The sequence below is a fragment of the Vipera berus genome (assembly GCF_964194415.1).
Source record: "Vipera berus genome assembly, chromosome: 1".
Taxonomy (NCBI): domain Eukaryota; kingdom Metazoa; phylum Chordata; class Lepidosauria; order Squamata; family Viperidae; genus Vipera; species Vipera berus.
Genome location: NC_138202.1, coordinates 180,002,491 through 180,025,458, shown reverse-complemented (window position 1 = coordinate 180,025,458; position 22,968 = coordinate 180,002,491). Strand labels below are relative to the sequence as shown.

At 40.1% G+C, this 22,968-nt stretch overlaps 1 protein-coding gene across 5 annotated transcripts in view; it reads right to left on the bottom strand.

Moving 5' to 3' along the window:
- Positions 1–19,889, bottom strand: part of PTH2R (parathyroid hormone 2 receptor) — a 65,777-nt gene extending 45,888 nt beyond the window's left edge. For 3 of the 5 annotated variants that reach the window (XR_014024786.1, XR_014024787.1, XM_081315180.1), the window contains exons 1-6: positions 19,311–19,889; positions 6,815–6,920; positions 3,884–3,997; positions 3,667–3,788; positions 2,967–3,064; positions 194–380 (exon numbers count right to left, since the gene is read on the bottom strand). Coding sequence is in view for 3 of the 5 variants with exons in the window: in XM_081315180.1 (XP_081171306.1) it covers positions 194–380; positions 2,967–3,064; positions 3,667–3,788; positions 3,884–3,997; positions 6,815–6,920; positions 19,311–19,367 (684 nt within the window). In the remaining 2 variants the exon portion in view is untranslated. Of the gene's footprint in view, positions 1–193; positions 381–2,966; positions 3,065–3,666; positions 3,789–3,883; positions 3,998–6,814; positions 6,921–11,622; positions 14,542–19,310 lie in introns of those variants that run through there. The other 2 variants (XM_081315181.1, XM_081315182.1) reach the window with 2 other exon arrangements.
- Between the last annotated feature and the right edge of the window lie 3,079 nt (positions 19,890–22,968).

Here is a 22,968-nt window from a genome sequence, read left to right as displayed (position 1 = left end):
AGATAGATGGAAAGGAACGGGTACTGATTTTGGGTCTGATGAAATGCCTCACTTAAAGGACCAGCAACGAGTTTTGGGACTGAAATGTTCATGGATCAGAACAGGGATCAGATTGACTCTGAAGCTAGTAGTTTTATGGCTAGGGAGACTCTGGGGTGAGGAACGTGAAAGACAAGATGGGAGTAATACTTACATACTGAGATCTGTCCATGACTGGAGTCTGTATAATATTTTGTAGATCACTTGTAAGTAGTGAGTCAAACTCTTTGTCTCCAAAATGAGGACGAACAACTTTATCTTTAATAAAAATGCTGGTAGCTCTGAGCATGAAAGAGACAAACAAATGCAGGTGTATACAATTCCGGGTGCAGTGGATCCTCCTAGTTGGGAGGGGGAAAAAACTTTTTAAGGAGATGTAGAAGGATCATATTGTTTAGTGCTCATTTCCAATGAGGCAGTGAAGCTAAAACTCTCCCTTATTTTTAGTCTCTGGCATCTATTGCTTAAAAGGTGCACTACTTCTGAACATGGTAGTTCCATATTAATATCTTAATAAATAGCTATAAGATATTATTTAGTCTTCCTCTTGAATTTGGATTTTTTTAAAACAAAGAGCCTGATCAATGGGCATCACAAAGTCCTGTGGGTATGAAGCGGCTGTATTAATCTTAACCAAAAAAAAAAGACAAAATGACAATTTTGAACAGGGGCAACTAATAAGGATATGTACATAATACAGTTCAATGAACCTGCTTTTAAAAGCAGAAACTATTTTTGCCCAAGATCATTTGAGTCAAATAATCTTTTCTACTTTCCAATCAAAAATACTTGTTACCACAAAAAAACATTTTCTCCATGAATTATTTCACATTGCTTCCAAAAATGATTCAACTGTAAAATGATGTGCTTTTGCACATGTAAATTTAAGGAGGAAGAACTGAGCTTAAGCTCTGTCATTATGTCTTTTCAGACAGCACAGCGTCTCTGAAAAAAACAATCTGCTGAATTGTAATGTATTGGGCTATGTTTTACTGAGTGTATCACTTGGGTTTGGATTGCAGGTTGCTTAAGCAGGGAGCTGGCTAACGGCTCCCAGCTCCTCAGACAACCTGTCTCCAGTGCCGCCATTGGTTGCTTCTAGGGCGGCAATAGGTTGCTTTAAACCTATTGGCCGCCACCTAGAGGCCAGGGTATAAATAGCTGCATTCGCAGCCCTCCCAATTCGGTTCCTGCAAGCAAATAAACAATGTTCCTGACTGAATTCACTAGCCTAGTCTCTTCTCTCAAGAACGAACCCAGTACACAACAGAATAATTCATAATGGTCCAGTTTCAACTTATTTTGTTTTGGCTCACTTGAGGTTTGTAAATAATGGCTTGGAGTTTAGAATGATACGTGATCCCTTCTACCATGTTTTATTGAACAAGTTATCATTCAGAACAAATACAAGTTTAGTGTATTGGATGAATCCACACTGTTTGTAATTGCAAAAGTTTGGTGCTAAGCGGCATTGAGAGGCTGAGATTTTAGCTACAGAAGGAGCTGAGAATAAGTTTAATCCTTTTCAGACTTTTTGTTCAGAATCCTAGGATTTCATTTTCATAAACACTGATGTACCATTTCTTCTTTCTGATTTTTATTTACTGTTCCAAATTTTAATTCTAAGCCATGAAACTCAATTTTATTATCCTGTTTCATTTGTCAGTGTCAGCAGAAGACCATGAATTGCAGGTGAATGGCGGGGGAGGGGAATGATTTAGGGCTCATTTAAAGCAGTGATTATGAATCAGTGGCCTGCAAGCCAAAATCAGTCCAGAAAGCCTCCCTGTGCATCCCACCCAAGTCATCTCATCTTCACTGTTTATGGCCCTTCCCCCTACTTATCTATCTCCCCTTTGGGCTCTAGACTATTATAAGCTTGAGATGATGCCCACCTCACTATTTCTACTATTTATTTATTTATTTTATTCTATTTATATACCGCCCTTTCCTGAAGGACTCAGGGCGGTTTACAGGGTGATTAAAACGAAAAATACAAGAGTTAAAAACAATTAAAAAAATTATATCAATCCCTGAACAAATAAAAACCCCAGTTAAAATTAAAATTAAAATTCTCAGCCTGGGCCAGAGAGCTCGAAGAGCCAGGTCTTCAGGTCCCGGCAGAATGAATGGAGGTCGGGGGCAGTCCTAAGCTCCACTGGCAGCTGGTTCCAAAGGGCAGGCGCACCCACTGAGAAGGCCCTCCCCCTGGGTGTTATCCGCCGGCAATCTTTTACCGGCGGCACCCTGAGAAGACCCTCCCTGTGGGAGTGCACTGGACGAAGGGAGCTTGATGCCGGCAGCAGGTGTTCCCTCAGATATCCCGGACCCTCGCCATATAGGGCTTTATAGGTCATCACCAGCACCTTGAATCTCACCGGGAGCCAATGCAGCTCGCGGAGTAGAGGTGTTACATGGGAGTATCGGGAAACCCCCATCACAACTCGCGTGGCCGCATTCTGCACCAGCTGAAGCCTCCGAGTGGTCCTCAAGGGCAGCCCCATGTAGAGAGCGTTGCAGTAGTCTAAATGGGAGGTCATGAGCGTAGTGACTGTGCGTAGGGCATCTCGGTCCAGATAGCGTCGCAACTGGCGCACCAGGCGAACCTGGGCGAAGGCCCCCCTGGTCACGGCTCCTATATGATCTTCAAAGTTGATATTAAGCATAATATTTCTTTCTGCTCTACTCGATTGTACAACTAGCACTAGCTTCTCTTAGTACTCTGAACTGGATGAAACTCTCCCCTCTCTCTCTCTCTCTCTCTCTCTCTCTCTCTCTCTCTCTCTCTCTATATATATATATATATATATATATATATATATATATATATATATATATATAATAAAAATGAAAATATGTCTCTGTTCCTTCCATTTTGGTCTAGCTCCGCTTGCTGCTAGTTTGCAATCCCTCAGGAAATCACTCACCTGAAGTAGCCAATGATGAAAACAGCCACAGCCAGAGAGGAGAAGGAAATGGAGTATCCCACCGTGTACATGACAGAGAGACGTTCAAAGAATTTCCTCTGAAGAAAGAACAGCAGAAGAACTTCTAAATATCAGTTTTACTTAGGTACACAATTGTTAGCTATGACTTTATCTTTATTTCATCTTAAAAATCAATAATTTCTTGCATGTATTTTTTACAGAACTGAACTGAAGCTGGAATGCACTCAACAGCTACAGTTTGTGGAGGTGTTCAGAGCTAGTCTAATTCCTTGCATGGGAAAAAAGCACTGAGCTAGCACTGCAAAGGCGTTTCCTTGATCAGCCCTTGGAGATAGCACACAATTTCTACCCATGGATTCCCATTGTTATTTAATATTGCCGAGTGATCAGAACTTAGCTTCAATATTCATTTATAAGATGTTATATTTTAAAGAACTACATAAAGGCAAAGTTTCTGAGAAACTAATTTCTATTTTATTTTTCCCAGCATGTGCCAGATCTGTTCTGTAACAAAAGAGAAAATGACCAAGGGATCGGGAGAAGAAGATACAACCAGCTGAATTCTTTTTGTCCCGTATTTGTGAACTGCATCATGTGTCATAGAGGTATTTAGTTACTCAATATTTCTGCAATAGCCCATTTTAATTCTCTTCTCCTGGTCTGGAGTAAGAGCCCATACCTTTTGCACACTGGTTTCTGTTTGCAGGAAATGGAGGCACTCAGAATAATTAGACCATGTTCGGTTTAAACTGTGCACATAAGCCCATGTTCCATTTGAAGTACAATGTCGGAAGGCCATACCTGTAAGGAAGAATTAACATTTCCATTAGTCTGATGACTTTTTTCTCTCCCTGATATCATGTAAGGTCAATGATTCAAAAGGAAGAGGAGCATACCCTGGTGATTAAAATCATAGATATAAGAAGGACAAGGCACAGCTAATGTTTTTCCTGCTGACCCCCTGGGCCAGCAGATTAGACCATCCCATTCCGGAAAGCACTCGTCTCCTGCTGAAAAATGAAAGAAAGTAGCTGTGAAGAGAAGCAATAGAACTGCTTGAAGAATTTCATTTTAAAAGCACACAAAAAATGTTTTTAGAATAGTATCCTCCAAATTAGACGGAGAATATTACTGATGGATGAGAGAGAATACTTTCCACTTCAGAAACTGAAGCTATGAACAAAGGGGAACACAAATACAGGCACTTTAGCTCGTATCAGTAAACAACTGGGATACTCACTTGACTGCGTACATGTTTATTACAAAATAGCCATATTATCTGTCATAGTAGCAAGCTATTGCATCTGAACACTGCAAGGGAAGTAACATGACATCTTGTTTATTATCCACATTTCTTATTTATTTCTAATATCTTATACTTCACCAAGAATTATTTAATCAGTGCAACCATTCTGTGAAATAGGGTGGCTAAGGTTACCTTCTACCTAAAGTCAACTCTACTGTTTATGAATGAGCTGACATTCTAGAGCTACAATCCTGCACTGCCTTAACTAAGAGTAATTCCACCACATACCCACTTAAATCTCTGGGTATGCACATTCAGTGCCAGAACTGAATGCTCAGTGCTCTGAGAATGCCTGCAGGGGTTCAGACCAAAGTCCTCAAAACAGGACTCTTTCTTTGGAAGGAAATAAACGTACATTTTTCAGGGACATTCTAACATCTTTGTAGTTTCCACTCATTTTCATTAAATAAGACAAGGAATTCAGCAAGACATGCCTTTGTCTTTTTATGAGGCATTTATTCATTCTTCCACTACTCCTGCACCTGCCGAAATGCAGCATTCGGACAAATACAGCTCATAGTATATTAAGGAGAGAAACAACCTGGAATTAAGTAGAAAGTTCCTAACAGTGAAGAGAATTAACCAGTGGAACAGCTTGCCTTCAGAAATCGTGGGTGCTCCATCACTGGAGATTTTTAAGAAGAGACTCGTCAGTCACTTGTCTGAGATGGTATAGGTTCTCCTGCTTAAGCGGTGGGCTGGACCACAAGACCTCCAAGGTCCCTTCCAGTTCTATTCTATTATTCTATTCTATTCTATTCTATTCTATTCTATTCTATTCTATTCTATTCTATTCTATTCTATTCTATTCTATTCTATTCTATTCTATTCTATTTGTTGTTGCTGCTCTTTAGCATTCTTCCCATGTAGTTGCAGGGTCCATGTATTTTGCAGTGTGCTTGTTTAGTTCTCACAGCAAAGCTTATCTATATATGATGAGGCAAGGGGGATGCAGAAAATCCCTTGGGATTTGGGCTGAAAGCAAGTGATTGACCAAAGGCCAATTTTCAGAGACTAAGAAATAACTGCTGGTAGTCCTCAACTTATAACTGTAATGGATCCTCCCCTTATGGTTTGTGACAGTCATAAAGTGGATCATCATATGACCAACTTGATTTTATGACCTATTTTTGTGGTGGTTGTTAAGTAAATCATCATGGTCATTAAATGAATCTATGGTCATTAAGCAAACTGCAGATGTTAAGCAAACCCATTGTTCACTGTGGGGCATTTTGCCAAAAACTGGAAGCAAACACTGGTTTTCAGCAAAAACGACTGCAGGACATTGCTAATTGCTATAGCTAAAATATTAAATGACATGTTAAAGATACCTGCGTTTTTGTCACCATTCCACAATCCGCACATTTCTGTTTCTAGAAATGCCACCCGTATGTCTTATATCTAGGTAGTGCCATCCTAGTTAATGTAATTTTAGTGCAGCCAACAAACCAGCTGCATTCATATCTCCCAGACAATGTTTGAAGGGGAGGAGGGAGCATCAACATGACTGATACACATAGCTGAAGATAAAACACAGCTAGAAAAATAAACAAGAAAACATATTTTGTCTCCTCAGTTTCATCACTTCAGAGAAGAAAGGAGGTGGAAAGGGGAACTATCTCTGGAAATTAGATGAGTGGAAGGAAAAATACACTGATTGAGAAGCTCTTTTACTAAATGATTTTTTTTGCTTTCTTATATTTCTAAATTCTAAATTATTTATTACACTGATTTTTTTTAAATTCAGATCAGACCTTTCACCTCCTGGCAATCTATCTAAATTAATTTTTCTTTCTTGTTTATCTTTCATGCTTTATTAAATCTCCAGTTATAGTGAACATGGCTTTTTCAATTTCTTTTTTTCTTTGTATTTCCGCTAAGACTTGAGTTCTCCTACTCCAGTAGCTTTGGTGGAAGAGGAAGGCAACCATTTAGATCGGATTCCTTCCTTCCCTCCCTCTCTTTCTTTCTTTTGGTGATGCTTTTTTGCATCCAAGTAGCCTGCCATTTCATCTATTTTCTCTTTACAATTATAATTATGCTGTGGTCCCTTCTTTGATTTTTCTCAGATTGACTTACAATCAGGTTTTTTGATTTTCAGCTGAGTCCTTAAAGTAGCCTTATTTTTCCCCAGTCTTGAATAGAATCACCTGAAAAATTCATGAGCAGAAGAGAGCTGTTGTGTTTACACTAGCTCCGAATCTCTTCTGAATGATTTTTGAACTGTGCAGGGTCCAGTGGCTCATCCCTAATTAAAACCTGATATCAGTGCTACAGGCAGGCCAGGAAAATATTACGATTGGGACAGACAGATTTGCTGCTATTAGCAGACTTTAAACAAACCTTGTACCTGAATTTTAGACAAGAAGATAATAAAAACATCTATGTTCTCAGCACAGAAAGCCATAGATCAAATGATAAGTGTATGCTTCCTTGCATCCTATCAATTTCTAAATTTTAAAATCATTTTAAAAATCCTGGTCAGAATAAGAAGAATATTACATTACTAAAATACCCTCACCTCTTTCTTCTTGTACCTGAGCTGTGAGGTTTTGTTCACACTGAACTTTGGCCTCCAGAAGGAGATAAATCTGATCCTCCATTGTAATGGTATTATCCAATTCCTCCTAATAAAGAAAACCCATGTGCAAATCAAATGATGAATACACTTCGTTGTGTAGAGGGATACAAATAAGAAAAAGCTTTTAATGGTTGTACACTCATTCTGAAAATTTACTTTCTGTATTTAATTATAATATAATACCCTGCCCCTGCTCCAATGGACTCCAAGGGATACACAGTGACATCAATTGCAAACAACAATAACAAAAAACAAACTACACGCTTCAGTAAACATTTCACGTAATATCATTAAGGCCCAATTATATCATTAAGCATCATGGGGAACTCTTAAAACTAAACTAGTTGAAAGGCTGAAGGCATTCTGTAATAGAATTATGTACAAAATCCCACAGAGTTACAGTTATTTGTATCTCAGCAGGGAAGGTATTCTATAAATTGAATGTCTGCAGTGAAAAAAATGACCCTATGTATGAAAACATGATCACTGTTATGTCCTTCATACTCTTTTCTTCTTTTATTTGAATTACCTTATCCTGGGAAAGTCAGACTCTTTCTCTTACCTAACCTTCCATTTGGTATCAATTTCTAAGTTAAGGTGAAACAGAAAGAAAGAATTTTGGGAAGGTTTGCTCAAGACCCTTATTCATGAAATGTTTTTGTAGTTTTGTAGTTCTTTACAACATATAGATGGGACGAAAGTCAATAGATTCTCCATACTGTATTTTTAAGAAGTTCTGATTGTTTATGGTTCTCACTGCTAATTCTCTCAAACATTGTTGGAAAGATTAAATTCAGCAAAAACAAAAAAAGTGCATAGGTGCCGTCATCATTTATCAACATGCTAAATCAGTGATGGTGAACCTTTTAGAGACTGAGTGCCCAAACTGCAACCCAAAACCCACTTATGTATCATCGGGTGCCGGGTGGGCATGGTCCATTGGGTAGGTGTGGCTGCAGTGGTAACGGCAGACTGGGTGGGACTAAAAAGTTCAATCAATCAATTCCAATTTTGCGAAATCTTTTTTTCCCCCACAAGAAGTTGAAATTGATTGATTGATTGAACCTCTTTTTTTTTGCACATGGCGGTGGAGGCCTAAAGCGAAAAGGTTTTACAAAACCCAGCTGAAAGCCTAGGACTGGGGTGACAGCACGCGTGCCCACAGAGAGGGCTCTGCGTGCCACCTGTGGCACGCATGCCATAGGTTTGCCACCATGGTGCTAAATAATCAGAAACAACCCTCCCGGACTTCCGGTCCTGCGCAGTAGCGCAGCAGTCAAGGGGTTTGGGGCTCCAAATTTCTTCCTGTTAGGGGACCCTAAATGGGCCGGAAGCCACCCCGAAAAGGTGGCAAAGAAAGAAGACCTGGGGACCATGGAGAGATGGTGGTCAACCTGATCAGTCCAGGAGAAGCCTTCCAGAAACCAACAGGAGAAAGGCTAGCCTAACTTTAGAGTCTAGCCCAAGCTACAAGCAACCGAAGTCAAAAGCACTATTTTAAGCTGATTGTAAACAGCGTGTTTGAATCTGGGTAAGAACATCGACTTTCTCTATTCTACTTATTAACTTTCCTGAAGAAAAAAAAATCCCAAGAAGCAAAAAAACCTCCGAAAGTGAAGGAGGGGGCTCTTTGCCCCACCCTTTTACTAACGGAAGCAGTGAATTAAACCTTTTATGGAGGACCCAAGCATATTGAAATGAAATGAAATGACTATAAAACCTACATTTGGATACATTTGAAATTGCGGGATGGTTAAGATTCTCATTTTAAAGGCAATTTGTTCATTTTGAAAATTTGAAAATTAAACCAGTGGTGGATGAAGAATATGACAGCTATGGCTTTTTATACAGGACTTGGCAAAATCTGGAAAAAACTAATTTCTACTTGTGACTTTCAAAGCTCTAACAATAGAGAACAGCTATGACAAAAAAGAAAACAATCTGGGCTGCAGACAAAGAGAGGCTTACAAACTTTAGGGAACAAAAAAAAACTTTCTTTGAACTTTCTGTATTACAAGTATCTACTTAACTGACTCCAAAGCTATTTGCAGAGAAAAGAAAACTTGGATTTTTGGTCATCATGGAAAATCAGAGAGATATAGAAAGAACTTATCAAGAAAAAATAAATACCTTTCAAGAGGAGACATATGATATGTTGCAACTAATTCAAACAACAATTGTTTCAAACCACAAAGAAATCCAAACTAACTTTGAAAATATAGATCAATTAATCTCCAATTTAACTTTACAACAAAAAAATCCCAGAAAACAACAATAGAGAAGGAACAGATAAAAGAGATAACTGAATACAAATTTGACGATAGAGACTTAAAGATGGAACCTAACAAAACAAAGAAGTATAATTTAACCCAAGTGGGAAAAAAATTACAAGAAATATTGGATTTGAAAAGACAACTTATACTTTAACACCACAAAACAAATTTGAGGATAAGAAAATGGACTGCAGAGATGTCAGGAAAACCACTAGAACTGAAGAGACAAAAAATGATAAGAGAAAGAGAGAGAAAAAGAAAAAGATTTTCAACAGATTTTCGAGGTAGGTAAAATGAGGACCCAGATTGTTGGGGGCAATAAGCTGACTTTGTAATAATGCCGCTTGGGGGGGGGCGAAAGCCCTAATAAGCAGGCATATACATAGAATGAAGGCTACTGCTAAGCACATTGATTTGTGCTTTAGATTGTAAGCCGCCCTGAGTCTTCGGAGAAGGGCGGGATATAAATGAGATTAAAAAAAAACATGAATGGCCAAATGCCTCTTACAAAGATATTGTACTTGACTTACCTTTTATATCTACAGTAACGCTTACAAGAATATGGAAAGATTCTTTGATCCAGCAGAATGTATTGATTAAGAAAGATAATGGGCAAAAGAAAAAGGCTAAAGTGAAAATTAAGAAAATAGATGATGGGACCTATCAGAGAGAATATTTAAAAAAGAAACACCTGTTTGAATATGGTTAAAGAAATAGAAAGATTTTTGATATGAATTTTATTTTAAGAGGGAAGAACCCCTCAAGTAACATAGTACTTTCTTTTTCTTCTTTCTTCTTATTTTATTTCTTGATATGAGTAAATATAAAAGAGTTGGAATCGCTTATATAAAGTAAATGTTTTAGATACTTAAATGTGATTGACTTTAAGAAAATTACAATGGATTAAAAATGTTTTGAATATCAGTTTAAAAACTAGAGGACTAGATTTATTAAATGGAATATTTAAAGATTAAATATATTTTTAATTATGGTAAAAAAAGAATGGAAAAATTTGGAAATAAATATGTATTAGCTTATAGGAAACATGGATTTTAAGTAGCATCCTATCCTTTTATTTTTCATTATTCTTATTCTTCTTTTTTTAGTCTTATTTATTCCTTAAGAAAGGTAAAAGTATTGGGATGGCTTACATCAGACAAATAATTTAAATATTTAAATGTAATTAACTTTGAGAAAATCTTAACCAGTAAGAATGTTTTGAACATTGTGGGAAAAGCAAATGTAAACAAGAACTCTAAACAGGAACTATGATGAGGCAACCAGAATGACTAGATAGAAAAGAAATATTATATTGATGTGATTATCTGTAGAAATATTAGAAAAAAAATTATACTCAACCGTTATTTACCAAAACAACAAGAATTGTATTAACTTAAGCTTGATAAAATACAACATTATGGAGAAAAGAGGAGATCAAGTAAAGTTATTATGTGGATTATAGATTATAGAAACCAACTGTTAGTGGATGCTTTTTTTTAAATGTAAACCCAGACAACACACTGTTTACCAAATATTAAGATGACTATGTTAAAAAATCAATAAAACATTTTTAAAAAAAGAAACTCCCCTCCCATTCACATGGGAAAAAGTATCAGATATAATTGCATTTAGTTCATAAAAATAACAATGATAATATCATTAACGTTCAATGTAATTCTTTCCCTATGTCTTGTAGTTTCCAGCCTAGAAAGTCTCTGACATGGATACTAAAATGTGGCCAAAATCTAAGGAGATTTTAGTTCTTTTAATTAAATAAACATAATAATTTGGGGATCTTATGGACATAATAGGGGAAACCATGTGTACTACAGTGCCCAGAAGTGGCATATGCTGATTGTGGATTCTACGTTGAACATCAAAAAAATTTGATGATGATAATGATGTAATGGTCCACATTAAGGAAAAGTTTGTGAATCCTGGCCTAAATGCTCAAAGAACTTCACATTTTATTAATTTGTTTGTACAGAAATAATGGGATAAGATATTGTAATATGCATTTAACCAGCCCTGTCTTCTGCAACAGTACTTCAGTTAATTGCCTCTCTTCTTCCCCCCAAAAGTCAGTCTGCATTTCCTGATCTGTGTGAACTTATCAAGAACTAACTAGTTTCCAAAGTGTCTGAAATCCATTATGCATTACTCAACAAAGCAGGGATCTGCTAAATAACAGCAAAACCCAATACAGTGGTACCTCAATACTCATCATCAATTGGTTCTAGGAGAAGTGATGAGTACCAAAAACAGTGAGTACTAAATAATTTTTTTTCATAAGGAATAATGTAAATTATTAAATTAAAATTATAATTAAAAAATAATGCGTTCCCGAACCAAAGGCAATGCACATATTTAAGGCAATAAGTACAAAGATAGGTTGTATATCATTACTTTATATGAGAAATAAACTTAAAAAATAATACATACTTAAGATTAAATAAAATAACATTTTCAGTTTACCTGTACTAAGACGAATCCATGGCCTAATGGTGGGAGGAGAGTGGCGAGAAGCAGAGGTTACATGGAGTGTTACTAGGAAGGAGAGTTGCCCTCCAATAGAACATTAGGCACTTGCACTTTACGTGTTCTTTCTCTTTTCAGCCTTTTTTCAACTTGCATCACAGGCTCTGACATACTCTTTGGCACCTTCACTATAAATTTACCCAATGTCTTCAGAATTACTTGAAAGTATGAAATTGTTTGGTCATTCAATAAATTCAGATTTCTGCTTGCCAGAGCTTTGTCTGGATGGTACTTTTCCAGTTTCGAACTTCTGCCATTTTGCACACATTATCAAGGAACTAGGGACATCCTCCCTTATTTCCTGCTTATCTGAAGAAATCTCTTTAGACATCTCTTGTTGCTGTTCCTTCTGTAGCTGAGCTCTTCACAATGTTCCTCCACTAAATCCTCAATATCAGCAGCATCAACCTCCAGACCCATGGATTGGCCCAAAGATACAATATCCTGCATAGTTGTACCCTCTGTATCTGCAGGCTTAAGGTTGGCCTCAAACCCTTCAAAGTTTCTTTGAATCAAGCTTCTGGCCACAAATTCTTCCATGCTGAATTCATATTCCGATAAGAGGCTTCATTCCAGGCCTTATCAGTAAGACGAAGGTGGTGGCAGGATCTTGAAATGCACCTTCCAGAATTCTGAGGTCAACTGGGGAGGGCCTCACCTCTGGAAAGTTTCCTTGGTGTACAAGTTTTTGAAATTTGAAATGACCTGCTGGTCCATGGGCTGGATGAGAGGAATAGTATTGGGGGGGAGGAACCTTACAATGATGAAGCTGAACTTCTCCTGTAAATCATCCTCCAAGCCTGGAGGGTCTGCAGGTGCATTGTCCAAAAGTACAGTAGGAGAGTTTTCAGAGGCAAATATTTTTTTCACTGAAAGACCAAACACTTCATTTATCCACTCAGTGAAAAATTGCCTCATAACTTTGCTGTTTGCCCTCCATATCACATGGAGATTGCTTTTTATGACATTATGCTTCTTGAAAACTCATGGGTTTTCACTATGATAGGTTAGTAGAGGAGGCATCAGTTTTAAGGCCCCACTAACATTCCCACACAACAATGGAGTCAGCCTGTCCTTCATTGGCTTGTGTCCTGGTAATGCCTTCTCCTCTTTTGTGATGTAGGTTCTACTTGGCATTTCTCCCCCCCCCAAAAAAAAAAGTCTGGTCTCGTCATAGTTAAAAATTTGGTGGAGAATAAAACCCTCAGCCTCTACCTAGTCATGAAATTCATGGACAAATTCATCATCAGCCTTTTTATTAGCACTTGATGTCTCACCATGCCTCATGACCCTATGGATGCAAATCCTCTTTTTAAAATTATCAAACCAGCCGTGGCTGGCCTTAAAAAACTGCAACAATCTCACGACTCATTCTCAGTTTATTTTTCAAAAGATCAGCATGCAACAGTTTTGCTTTTTCGCATTTCACGGCTTCTGACACACTGTCGCTCGCTAACTGCCTCTCGTTTACCCAAATTAATAACAGCTTTTCGATTTCCATGAGTGTTTGGGAATCCTGCTTTTTCCTGCTTTAACTCCTTTTGCAATATCAGTCTTTTTTATCGCTTCTTTATTCTTAATGATGGTGGAGATCACTGTTCTAGGCATACCGTATTCCCTAGCAAGATCTGTAATGCGAATACCGCTCTTGAATTTGCTCTTCCTTCCTTCCTTCCTTCCTTCCTTCCTTCCTTCCTTCCTTCCTTCCTCTCTCTCTTTCCTTTCTTTCTTTCTTTCTTTCTTTCTTTCTTTATTTCTTTCTTTCTTTCTTTCTTTCTCGATGGTGGTGCAAAGTAATTTTCTTTTCTATTTAGCACTATCACTACCATTTTGCTCTGATTAGGAAAAAAAATGCAAAAATCCCATAAGAGCTACCACATGATTAACATGTGATCCTTTGTTTCAGTTGGAAAGAGGCAGCTGACACCAACAACGTCTAGCATGCACATTGAGCACCAAACAAATGATGAGCACCAGGAAAAAAAATTCGCATCAAAATGCATCGAGTACCAAATTCAATGAGCTTCAAAGCAGTGGAGTACCCATGTACCACTGTTTTATTTGCAGTAAAATTTAATATGAGATGTTAAGCACTTGAATTAAGCATCATAAATAATACATTTGAAAAACATCAATTTACTACTATTCAGACTTTGAAAGAAAACTGTAAATACTGCCCAGCATTGTTGGGAGTTAGGTGGCATTCAAATTGAACTAACTAAATGAATAAAACACCTAAACGAAGCATTTTAGATTTCACAGAAACACTATTTAGGTGCAGTTTATTGTTGAAAAAGAACTGTTAAATTATTATCATATACTAGAACTACATAAGCCTATAGTTATTCCCACTGTAGAAATCTAGTTCCCTAAATTACATGATTTATTTGTGCATGCTCTACCAAAAGCAACAGGCCTCTCCCTGTTTTGCATTCATTTCCCATTTACACAAATTGTTCCAAATTATAAATAGGGTGGCAGCAAAAATGTTGATTGGTTTACGGACATTTTACCACTCTTGTATATGTTTGAGCTAGACCAGGGGTGTCAAAGTGCCAGCCCGTGGACCGGATGCATCATAGCGAAACCGTGCCCATCCCATTGCCAACAATGGCCAAAAGTCACAATAAGTCACAACACCTTACATGACATTACGAATTTGACACCCCTGAGCTAGACAGTTAAAAATATTACTTCTTTAATTCAAAATATAGCTAGATTCGTACCTTATGGTATTCATGGTTTAATCACTAGCCTAATGACTTTAGTCACCTATTTCTCTATGATTAACAAGCCATAACATATATGACCATATATCGAGATCACAGTATTGAATTCATATATCATGCGGAGTCAAAATTAAATTATTAAATAAGCCACTTTATAAAAGTGGGCATCTTGGCAGAGATTTCTAAACAAATATTGTATTAATATCTTTCAGATGATTATGAAGATTTGCTGACAACAATGAGACTAGACTAGGGCATACGTACAAGTATTTTCCCTTGGTGACCACACTTGGGACTGGCAACTCCATCACACTGCATGACTGTGATGGTCTTATGACATCTCTTATTTGGTCATTAAGTGAGTCACTGTGGTTCATTAAGCAAAACATTTTATTATATGTGGCCTGGATTTTACTGCCAGTTTCTCCATTGGCTTCTTTGTCAGAAGTCAATTTGAAGTACGCAAATGACAATTATGTGTCTGTGGGATGCTGTGACAGTTATTAACATACACTGGTTGCAAAGTACCTGAATGTCAATCATGTATTATGGGGGTTGCAAATATGAAACTGGTCATAAGGTTACTTTTTCAGCATCACTGTAACTTCAAGCAATCACTAAACCAGGCAGTCATTAAGTGAAGTCACTGTCTACCTATAGAGAAAATCTCACCAATAGGTAAGGCATAAGAGTTTCCTGGATCTCTTTGCTGCCATCTTGTTTTTGTCTGGATTTCTGAAGCCCAGATGCCAGCAGAAAAGAATGAAAAAACATCAATCTTATTTTTCTTAGGAGCTCACCTTTGGAAATAAATACAGTAGAATCAAATGCTGAAATAACAATGATGATCCTTGGTGGGAAACAGCACTAAAAGAATTCTCTCTCTCTCTCTCCTCTTCTTCCTCCATAAACAGGAAGAAGCTGAGACTTGGAAAAATGCAGCCAGGCATGGCACCCATTGCAACTGGGCTTTTCCTTCCTTTATTCTTGCCTTCTGCCTGCACATTCTTCTTCTGCAGGGGCTCCCGGCACTTGTGCAGCAAAGCTACAGAGGACTACTTAGACAGGGAAGAGAAGGCAATCTCTTTCCTGCTGTCTTGTGGTTGTCCATATTTCTGCAGCCCAGATATGGAAGCCTTACCCTGGGGGATTAGGTTTGTTAAAGGCACGGGATAAAAAGTGGGTGACAAGGGTGATATATCACAAGGTGGGAGCCTCCCTTGCCTTCATTTAAGCCATTGCTCTAGATCTGCATGAAGTCTGCTGGCCTGATTATTTACATTTATATTGGTAGGATATTCTAGCTATGAGAAAATGAGAAAAAGTAAAACAGCAACATCCAAGTGAGGTTTCCCTTAAGATTCTCCCTCTAGAATACTGAGAACTTGGAATGGAATTTGTTGCATGAATTTATTATTTTAATCTCTATTTGAAGTTGAATTTGGGGCTCAGCTCTCAGATTAATTTTAAAGCTGGAAAAAGAAAAAAGTGAATTATAAAGTCATACAGGCAGTGACACCTCTTGAAATGTAATGAATTAATTATTCGATTGTTACGTTCAGCATGCATATCTCCTGGTGATTTCCTCTTTATTTTTTCATGCACATAATTCTTTAATTGTCTTGAACTCATGCATGAGTAGTCTAACTCAGGAGGGGAGTGAAAGGGAAGATCGCTGAGCAAGGAACGGCCTGGCTGGGGGGGCACTGAAGTAAGCGGGTGTGGGAGAGCTCTACCCACTCCACCTGCCTTGCCTTGTTGTGGCGGCAGCGGCACAACACGCGCTCTCCTGCCCCATTGCAGCAGCGAGGTGGGACAGAGTGGGCAGGGTCCTAACTAGGGCTTATTTTGGGGGTAGGGCTTATATTAAGCCCACACTCAAAAATCAGGGTAGGTCTTATTTTCGGGGGGAAACGGTATGTGTGATTAACCTATTAACCTAAAATCGGTTCTGATATCGCTGACAGCTTATTATTCTAAATAGGAAATCTTCACTTTCTTTGCAAATAATAACATTAAAGATTCTAACTACCAGCAAGAATGAGCCTTACATTTAAAGAGCACCTGTCATTTTAGATCCATCATGGCAGCGTCTGTTAGCGGGCATCCACTCTCCAGCTGCCTGCCATGTCCCTCACCTTGTTGTGTCACTGTGGCATCACCAGCCATCCCATTAAAGTGAGTGGGACTGTCGGTGAGTCAACAGCGGGTCAGAGGAGGAGCCACTGCAGGACAGAGATGACAGTTGCTCTTTAAAAATTATGATTTAAATTGAGTTGATTTAAATCAAGCCTTTTTACTAGTGATTTAAATCAAGATTTAAATCGACTTGACTTAAATCAAATTCACCCTGCTAAAACAGGCATCTCTCTCACCATCAACTTTTTCCTGGGGTCACCCTGGCGCACACTTTCTCCTTCCAGACATGGCTTTGTGGAGAAGAAAGCAGCGTGAACAATTAACTCTGGCAGAACCCCAAATGTTTGATTATATGGGGCTGGACTGTCCTGGATCTTTATGTACCTATAAAATTAGGAGGGGCCAAATTGGAGAATGCTGCCTCCTCCCTCTCATTAGCTGTTTGGCAGCTGTAAATGATAGAAAAATATGCAAACTTTAGAAAGATCCATTAGAGAAAAAATATGGGAAAATGAAGTGTTTTTCACTGACCAACCAAAACTGGCAAAGGATTCCAGAGAAATACTATTTTCCTATCTCAGAGGCATAGTAGAAATCTTTGGCTACATCAACCAGCTCGGTGCTTCTCTTTCTGATTATTTTTCTCTCTCCCCCTCTTCCTTCTCTTCTTCAATGTTTTCTAGCTAATTCAGAGCTAAGGATGTACACTTTGAAGATCTTGCACAAGCACAGCACTTCCCTGCTATTCAGGAAAACAGACCCACTTTTCAAATTTTGTTTTGCTAGTTCCTACCAGACAAAGAAAATTCTAAAGACAGTAAAAAGAAAGATTTAAAGATGAGATGTAATAAATGGAAGGGGGAGGAAAGAGGAAAAATGCTGATTAGGTTAATCATAACAAAGATAAAACTGAGTGAAAAGAGAGAATGGTAATATGTAGTTCAGATTTCTCTTCTCTCTGCCTGCAAAGTTGTCACTTTCTAGATCATTCCGTCATTTATTTCTATTGTGTGGTATATATAAAATAACAATACATTTCTTAAATTTCTCCTACTTATTCCAATTCTACTCCCCAATTAATATAATTAGGACTGTTGCTCAAAGATTTCAGCCATCATGACAAAAATATATTCCATAACTGGCATTTTTGCTGACTTTGCTAATATTGTTTACCAATGTTGTATTTTTAGGTACTGCTTTTCATATTGTAGAAAACCTAGCTACCATGTGTTCAATTCTTGTTTAGATTTTTTTTATTAAAACATGCATTTTACAAATCAGCTGTTGCAAAAAAAACCGTTTAATTTATATCTTCACAACAACCGCATGAAATCAGTTAGCTGGAGTAAATAAAAAGTTTATCTCATAAAAGTGAATAACTCCAGAAGAATGTATATGAGATTTTAAAGTAATTTCACTTTTCATTCATTTTTCCCCGAGGTATCTTTCTGAAGCTTTTCTCAATCTGAGTAGAAGGCGCTGCCACACTTAATGTCACCCCACAATGTTTCAGACAAGCCTGTGTAATTGCACAGAGAAACCGTTTCATGCTAAAGATCAGGCCCCTGATTTCAGATCCTCCCCATGGCTTGGGCTATTCTACATGCATTGCCTCTTCCATGGTTGCTTGAACCCCCTCCTGCACCTCTGTCTTTGAAGATACTTCCATTGCTTCTGTCCAGTGCAACCTGCACCAAGAGGCACCAGCAGCCACAGCCAAAAACAGTATATGGTCAGAATGAAATGCAACCTGTGGCACAGAAGAGAGTCTTCCACTTCCAGCCCCAAAGAAGCAAAGCTACTCTTCTATTGGAAAGAAACAGCTTTGGCTATGGAGAAAGTCCACCGACAGGAGCAATTTACAGCACAGCGGAAATGGGATAAACCCCACCAGACAGGAATAAGAAGGAACTGAAGCTCCAAAGATCATAGTTCAACCATTCTTGGACTTGAAGGAAAGTAAATTATAGGAAATCGATCTTAAACTTGTAGAATTCACGTGTCATTAGCTAACAGCATCGATTTTACCTGACAACGTTTCAAATCGTTCTTTTTAAGGAGAGAAACACATGCACTCAATAAGAGCGTGCTGGCCTCCTAGCTGTTAAGGCATGCAAGCTTTTTAAGGCCCAAAGTTCAATAAAAGAAAAAACAGGGCCACTGGCATTAAACGCTCAGCCTTAATTGTCTTAGGGCTGATCTGCTACAAAACCTTTGCTGAAGATACCGCTTGCTGTCTTTTTTTCCTTCCTTTAGGACAGGGATCTTCAAACTTGGCCCTTTTACGACTTGTGGACTTCAAGCCCCAGAATTCTTCAACCAGGCATGCTGGCTGAGGAATTCTGGGAGTTGAAGTCCACAAGTCATAAAAGGGCCAAGTTTGAAGATCCCTGCTTTAGGATATACAACATTACCCAGAGAACTGATTAGGGAAAAAGTTTAGCAAGATTTTTTCTTTGTCGGGGGTGCGGGATAGGGGTGGGGGAAAATGGCTCATCCCCGGGATTCAGAGCCAGAAAAAGGGTCTCTTTCCAAAAGAAGAACTACCTCAACCGCTCCAACAGGTCGCCCTTGAAGCGCGGGCCAATAACTGCACCCCGATCCTGATCGCCGGCAGCTTCGCGCGACACATCCCCAGGCGGGGGCTTGAGGGAATTCCCTCCGCCCGCTTACCAGCACCGCTCCCTCTCCCTCCCTCCCTCCCTTCCCAGACCCTCTTGGGCTGAGGGGCTCGCGGCGCGCCCTGGGCTCCCTTACCTCGGCCAGAGCCAGGAAGCAGCCGCCCACCGCGAGGAACGCCAGGACGGCCGGCATTCTCGGGTCGTTGCTGATCTCTGCGCCGAGGTAAGTCGGGAAAGGCTCCGAGGAAAAGGAGCGAAAGAGCAGGGAGGAAACCCAGCGGCGAAGAAGAAGCGGGGCTGAGCGGCGGAGCGACGTCGCTTTGTTGCGGCCGTCTGAGGCGTCCAAAATCAGGCGGGAGAGCAGGACTGAGCCGCACAAACCGCGGCGAACTTCCCGGGCACCGGCGCTAGCCAAGAAAGGCGGGAAGCGACGCGCGGCCGCAGAGCCGTGGACCGAGCCGTCCTTCTCCCTTTCCGCTCAGCCGGAGGCGCTCGGGGCCGAGGTCAGGCAAAGGGTTGAGCTCACGGCGGGACGCGCGGAGGAAGGCGGCCGCTCAGCGACTCCTGCCTCGCTTTTGGGGCTGGTCGCCGACCCGGGCTCTTCCGCGTCCACGCGGGACGCTCTCAAGACAGCGGCGATCCTTCCCGTCTCTTGGAACGGAATTCCCACCCACTCCCGAGCCTCTCGGGCGCGGAGGAAGGCAGGTGCAGGGAGGTTCCCTTTGCCGGCCTCAGTTTCAGCTCTGGGAAGGGGAGGCGGCGGGCCGGGAGAGACCAGCTATCTCACTCCCGCCGCCCACCTAGTGCAAATCCCCCTTTCCCACCCTGCAACAGGGATGGTGTAAAAATGCAAATAGATAACGAGCCCGGACCGAAAAGGACTTGCAGAGCCACATCCAGCATTACAAAAAAAAAATAAAGCAACGTGCTGAGCGGGGAGGAGATTGCAGAGCAACTGAATGAGTCAGACCTCGTCGCCGTGAGGGGGAATGGACGGTCCCGCCGAATCTGACTTTTTCGACGCAGGACTTTGAAGCAACGGTAACAAAAAAAGCTCCGTTTGGGTCACATGAGCCACCGAAAAATTCATCCCTTTTTAGGGCTGGATGATTCAGGTCTCTAGCCGGTGAATCTTTAAAAATAATAAAAAAAACACTTTTGGTGGCAAAATTGGGACTGAACCGACAACCTGCAGAGAGGAGGAAAATACGGTAGGAAGCAATGGAGATGCTGCAGGAAGCTTCAGTCCTACAACCTTTCTTTCCTGGAAAACGAATTCTTCAGAACTACCTCAAACCATAATCAGGATCATAACTAAATTTGGCATATTTCTAGGCTTGGATGTTGCCAAACCCAAACTATAAGATATATTATTTAAGCAGAAGTTCTTTATTTTCTTTGACTCTACACGAAGACATTAGCAAAGAAGCACAAAGAAACTAGAGATCAAGCCAAGTATAATCTTGGTGGAGCAGTGGGCTAATGCCTCCTTAAGTAACACCAGCTGCCTGCAATTAGTGCAGGTTCAAGTCCCACCAGGCTCAAGGTTGACTCAGCCTTCCATCCATCCGAGGTAGGTAAAATGAGGACCCAGATTGTTGGGGGCAATAAGCTGACTTTGTAATAATGCCGCTTGGGGGGGGCGAAAGCCCTAATAAGCAGGCATATACATAGAATGAAGGCTACTGCTAAGCTTGTAAGCCGCCCTGAGTCTTCGGAGAAGGGCGGGATATAAATGGAATTAAAATAAAAAAAAATAATCTTTTATGTATAATCAATCTCTCGTGTATAACAGTTATGTGGATCAAGAACTACCAGAAGTACAGCAGGATTTCGAAGAGGCAGAGGGACTAGAGATCAAATTGCCAACATACACTGGATCATGGAGAAAGCTAGGGAGTTGCAGAAAAACATCTACTTCTGCTTCATTGACTATGCTAAAGCATTTGATTGTGTGGATCACAACAAACTGTGGCAAGTTCTTAAACAGAGGGGAGTACCAGACCATCTTATTTGTCTCTTGAGAAACCTATATGTGGGTCAAAAAGCTACAGTGAGAATTGGACACGGTACCACTGATTGGTTCAAAATTGGGAAAGGAGTCTGGCAAGGCTGTATACTGTCACCCTGCCTATTTAACATATGCAGAGCACATCATGAGAAAGGCAGGGCTAGATGAATCAAAAATTGGATTAAGATTGCCGGGAGAAATATCAACAACCTAAAATATGCAGATGATACCACTGGCAGAAAGTGAAGAGGAACTAAAGAGCCTCTTGTTGCCGGAGAAGAAGGAGAGTGCAAAAGTGGGCTTGAAATTCAACATTAAGAAAACCAAGATCATGGCATCTGGCCCTCTCAATTCCTGGCAAATAGATGGGGAAGAAATGGAGGGAGTGACAGATTTTATTTTCCTGGGCTCAAAGATCACCACAGATGGGGACTGTAGCCAAGAAATTAAAAGATGTTTGCTCCTGGGGAGGAAAGCTATGGCGAATCTAGACACACTAAAAAGCAGAGACATCACCCTGCCAACAAAAGCGCGTATAGTCAAGGCTATGGTCTTTCCAGTTGCATTGTATGGCAGTGAAAGTTGGACCATAAGAAAGGCTGAGCGCCAAAGAATTGAAGCCTTTGAACTATGGTGCTGGAGAAGACTCCTGCGAGTCCCCTGGACTGCAAGGCGTTCAAACTGGTCAGTCCTAGAGGAGATCAACCCTGACTGCTCTTTAGAAGGCCAGATCCTGAAGTAGAAACTCATACTTTGGCCACCTAATGAGAAGAAAGGACTCACTGGAGAAGAGCCTAATGCTGGGAAAGATTGAGGGCAATACAAGAAGGGGACGACAGAGAATGAGGTGGCTGGATGGAGTCAATGAAGCAGTAGGCGTGTGCTTAAATGGACTCCAGAAGATGGTAGAGGACAGGAAGTCCTGGAGGAACATTGTCCATGGGGTCACGATGGGTCGGATACAACTTTGCAACTAACAACAACATAACAGCTATTGTCTATTTTTGCTTGCTTTCTGTATGTGCTCCATTGTATTCTAAATTGTGCTAACCAAAGAAAATGTTTGTTACTTTAAATTGTGTTGTTTCAAGGGAAAACCTAGCTAAGAAATTGCAACACTTCACTTGTCTCCCTCCCCCCCTCCTTGGATTGTAAATCTTTCCCTTCTCATTTCTCTGCTGTGGCTTTAAAATGTAACAGCTCTCTAGGGGCCTGCAAAGTAACAAAGCTAATGGGCTAATGGCCAGCTATTGTAGTGTGTGTTCAAGCTTAAAGGTAAAAGCTAAAGGTTCCCCCGCAAATGCCTGCTAGTCGATTCCGACTAGGGGCCGGTGCTCATCTCCGTTTCAAAGCCAAAGAGCCAGCGCTTGTCCGAAGACGTCTCTGTGGTCATGTGGCCAGCATGACTAGACGCCAAAGGCGCACAGAACGCTGTTACCTTCCCACCGTAGTGGTCCCTATTTTTCTACTTGCATTTTTACGTGCTTTTGAACTGCTAGGTTGGCAGAAGCTGGGATGAGTAACAGGCGCTCACTCTGTTACGCGGCAAGCTTAGAGATGCAGAAATGTAATGCCAGGATAGATAAGGAGATTCAAAGGAATTTTTCAGATGCGCAGAAACCTTGTGATGTTTATTGGTTATAAAAAGCAAAAACTTTTCTGATTACATGCTCTCTGCTCTCCATCTTCTCTGCTGTCTAAAGGAGAGTGGAGTGTCCAGCATATATTATTTGATCAAGGAAAAATAAAGCTGTATTCTGATTCAAAGGCCTCCTGTTCAGAG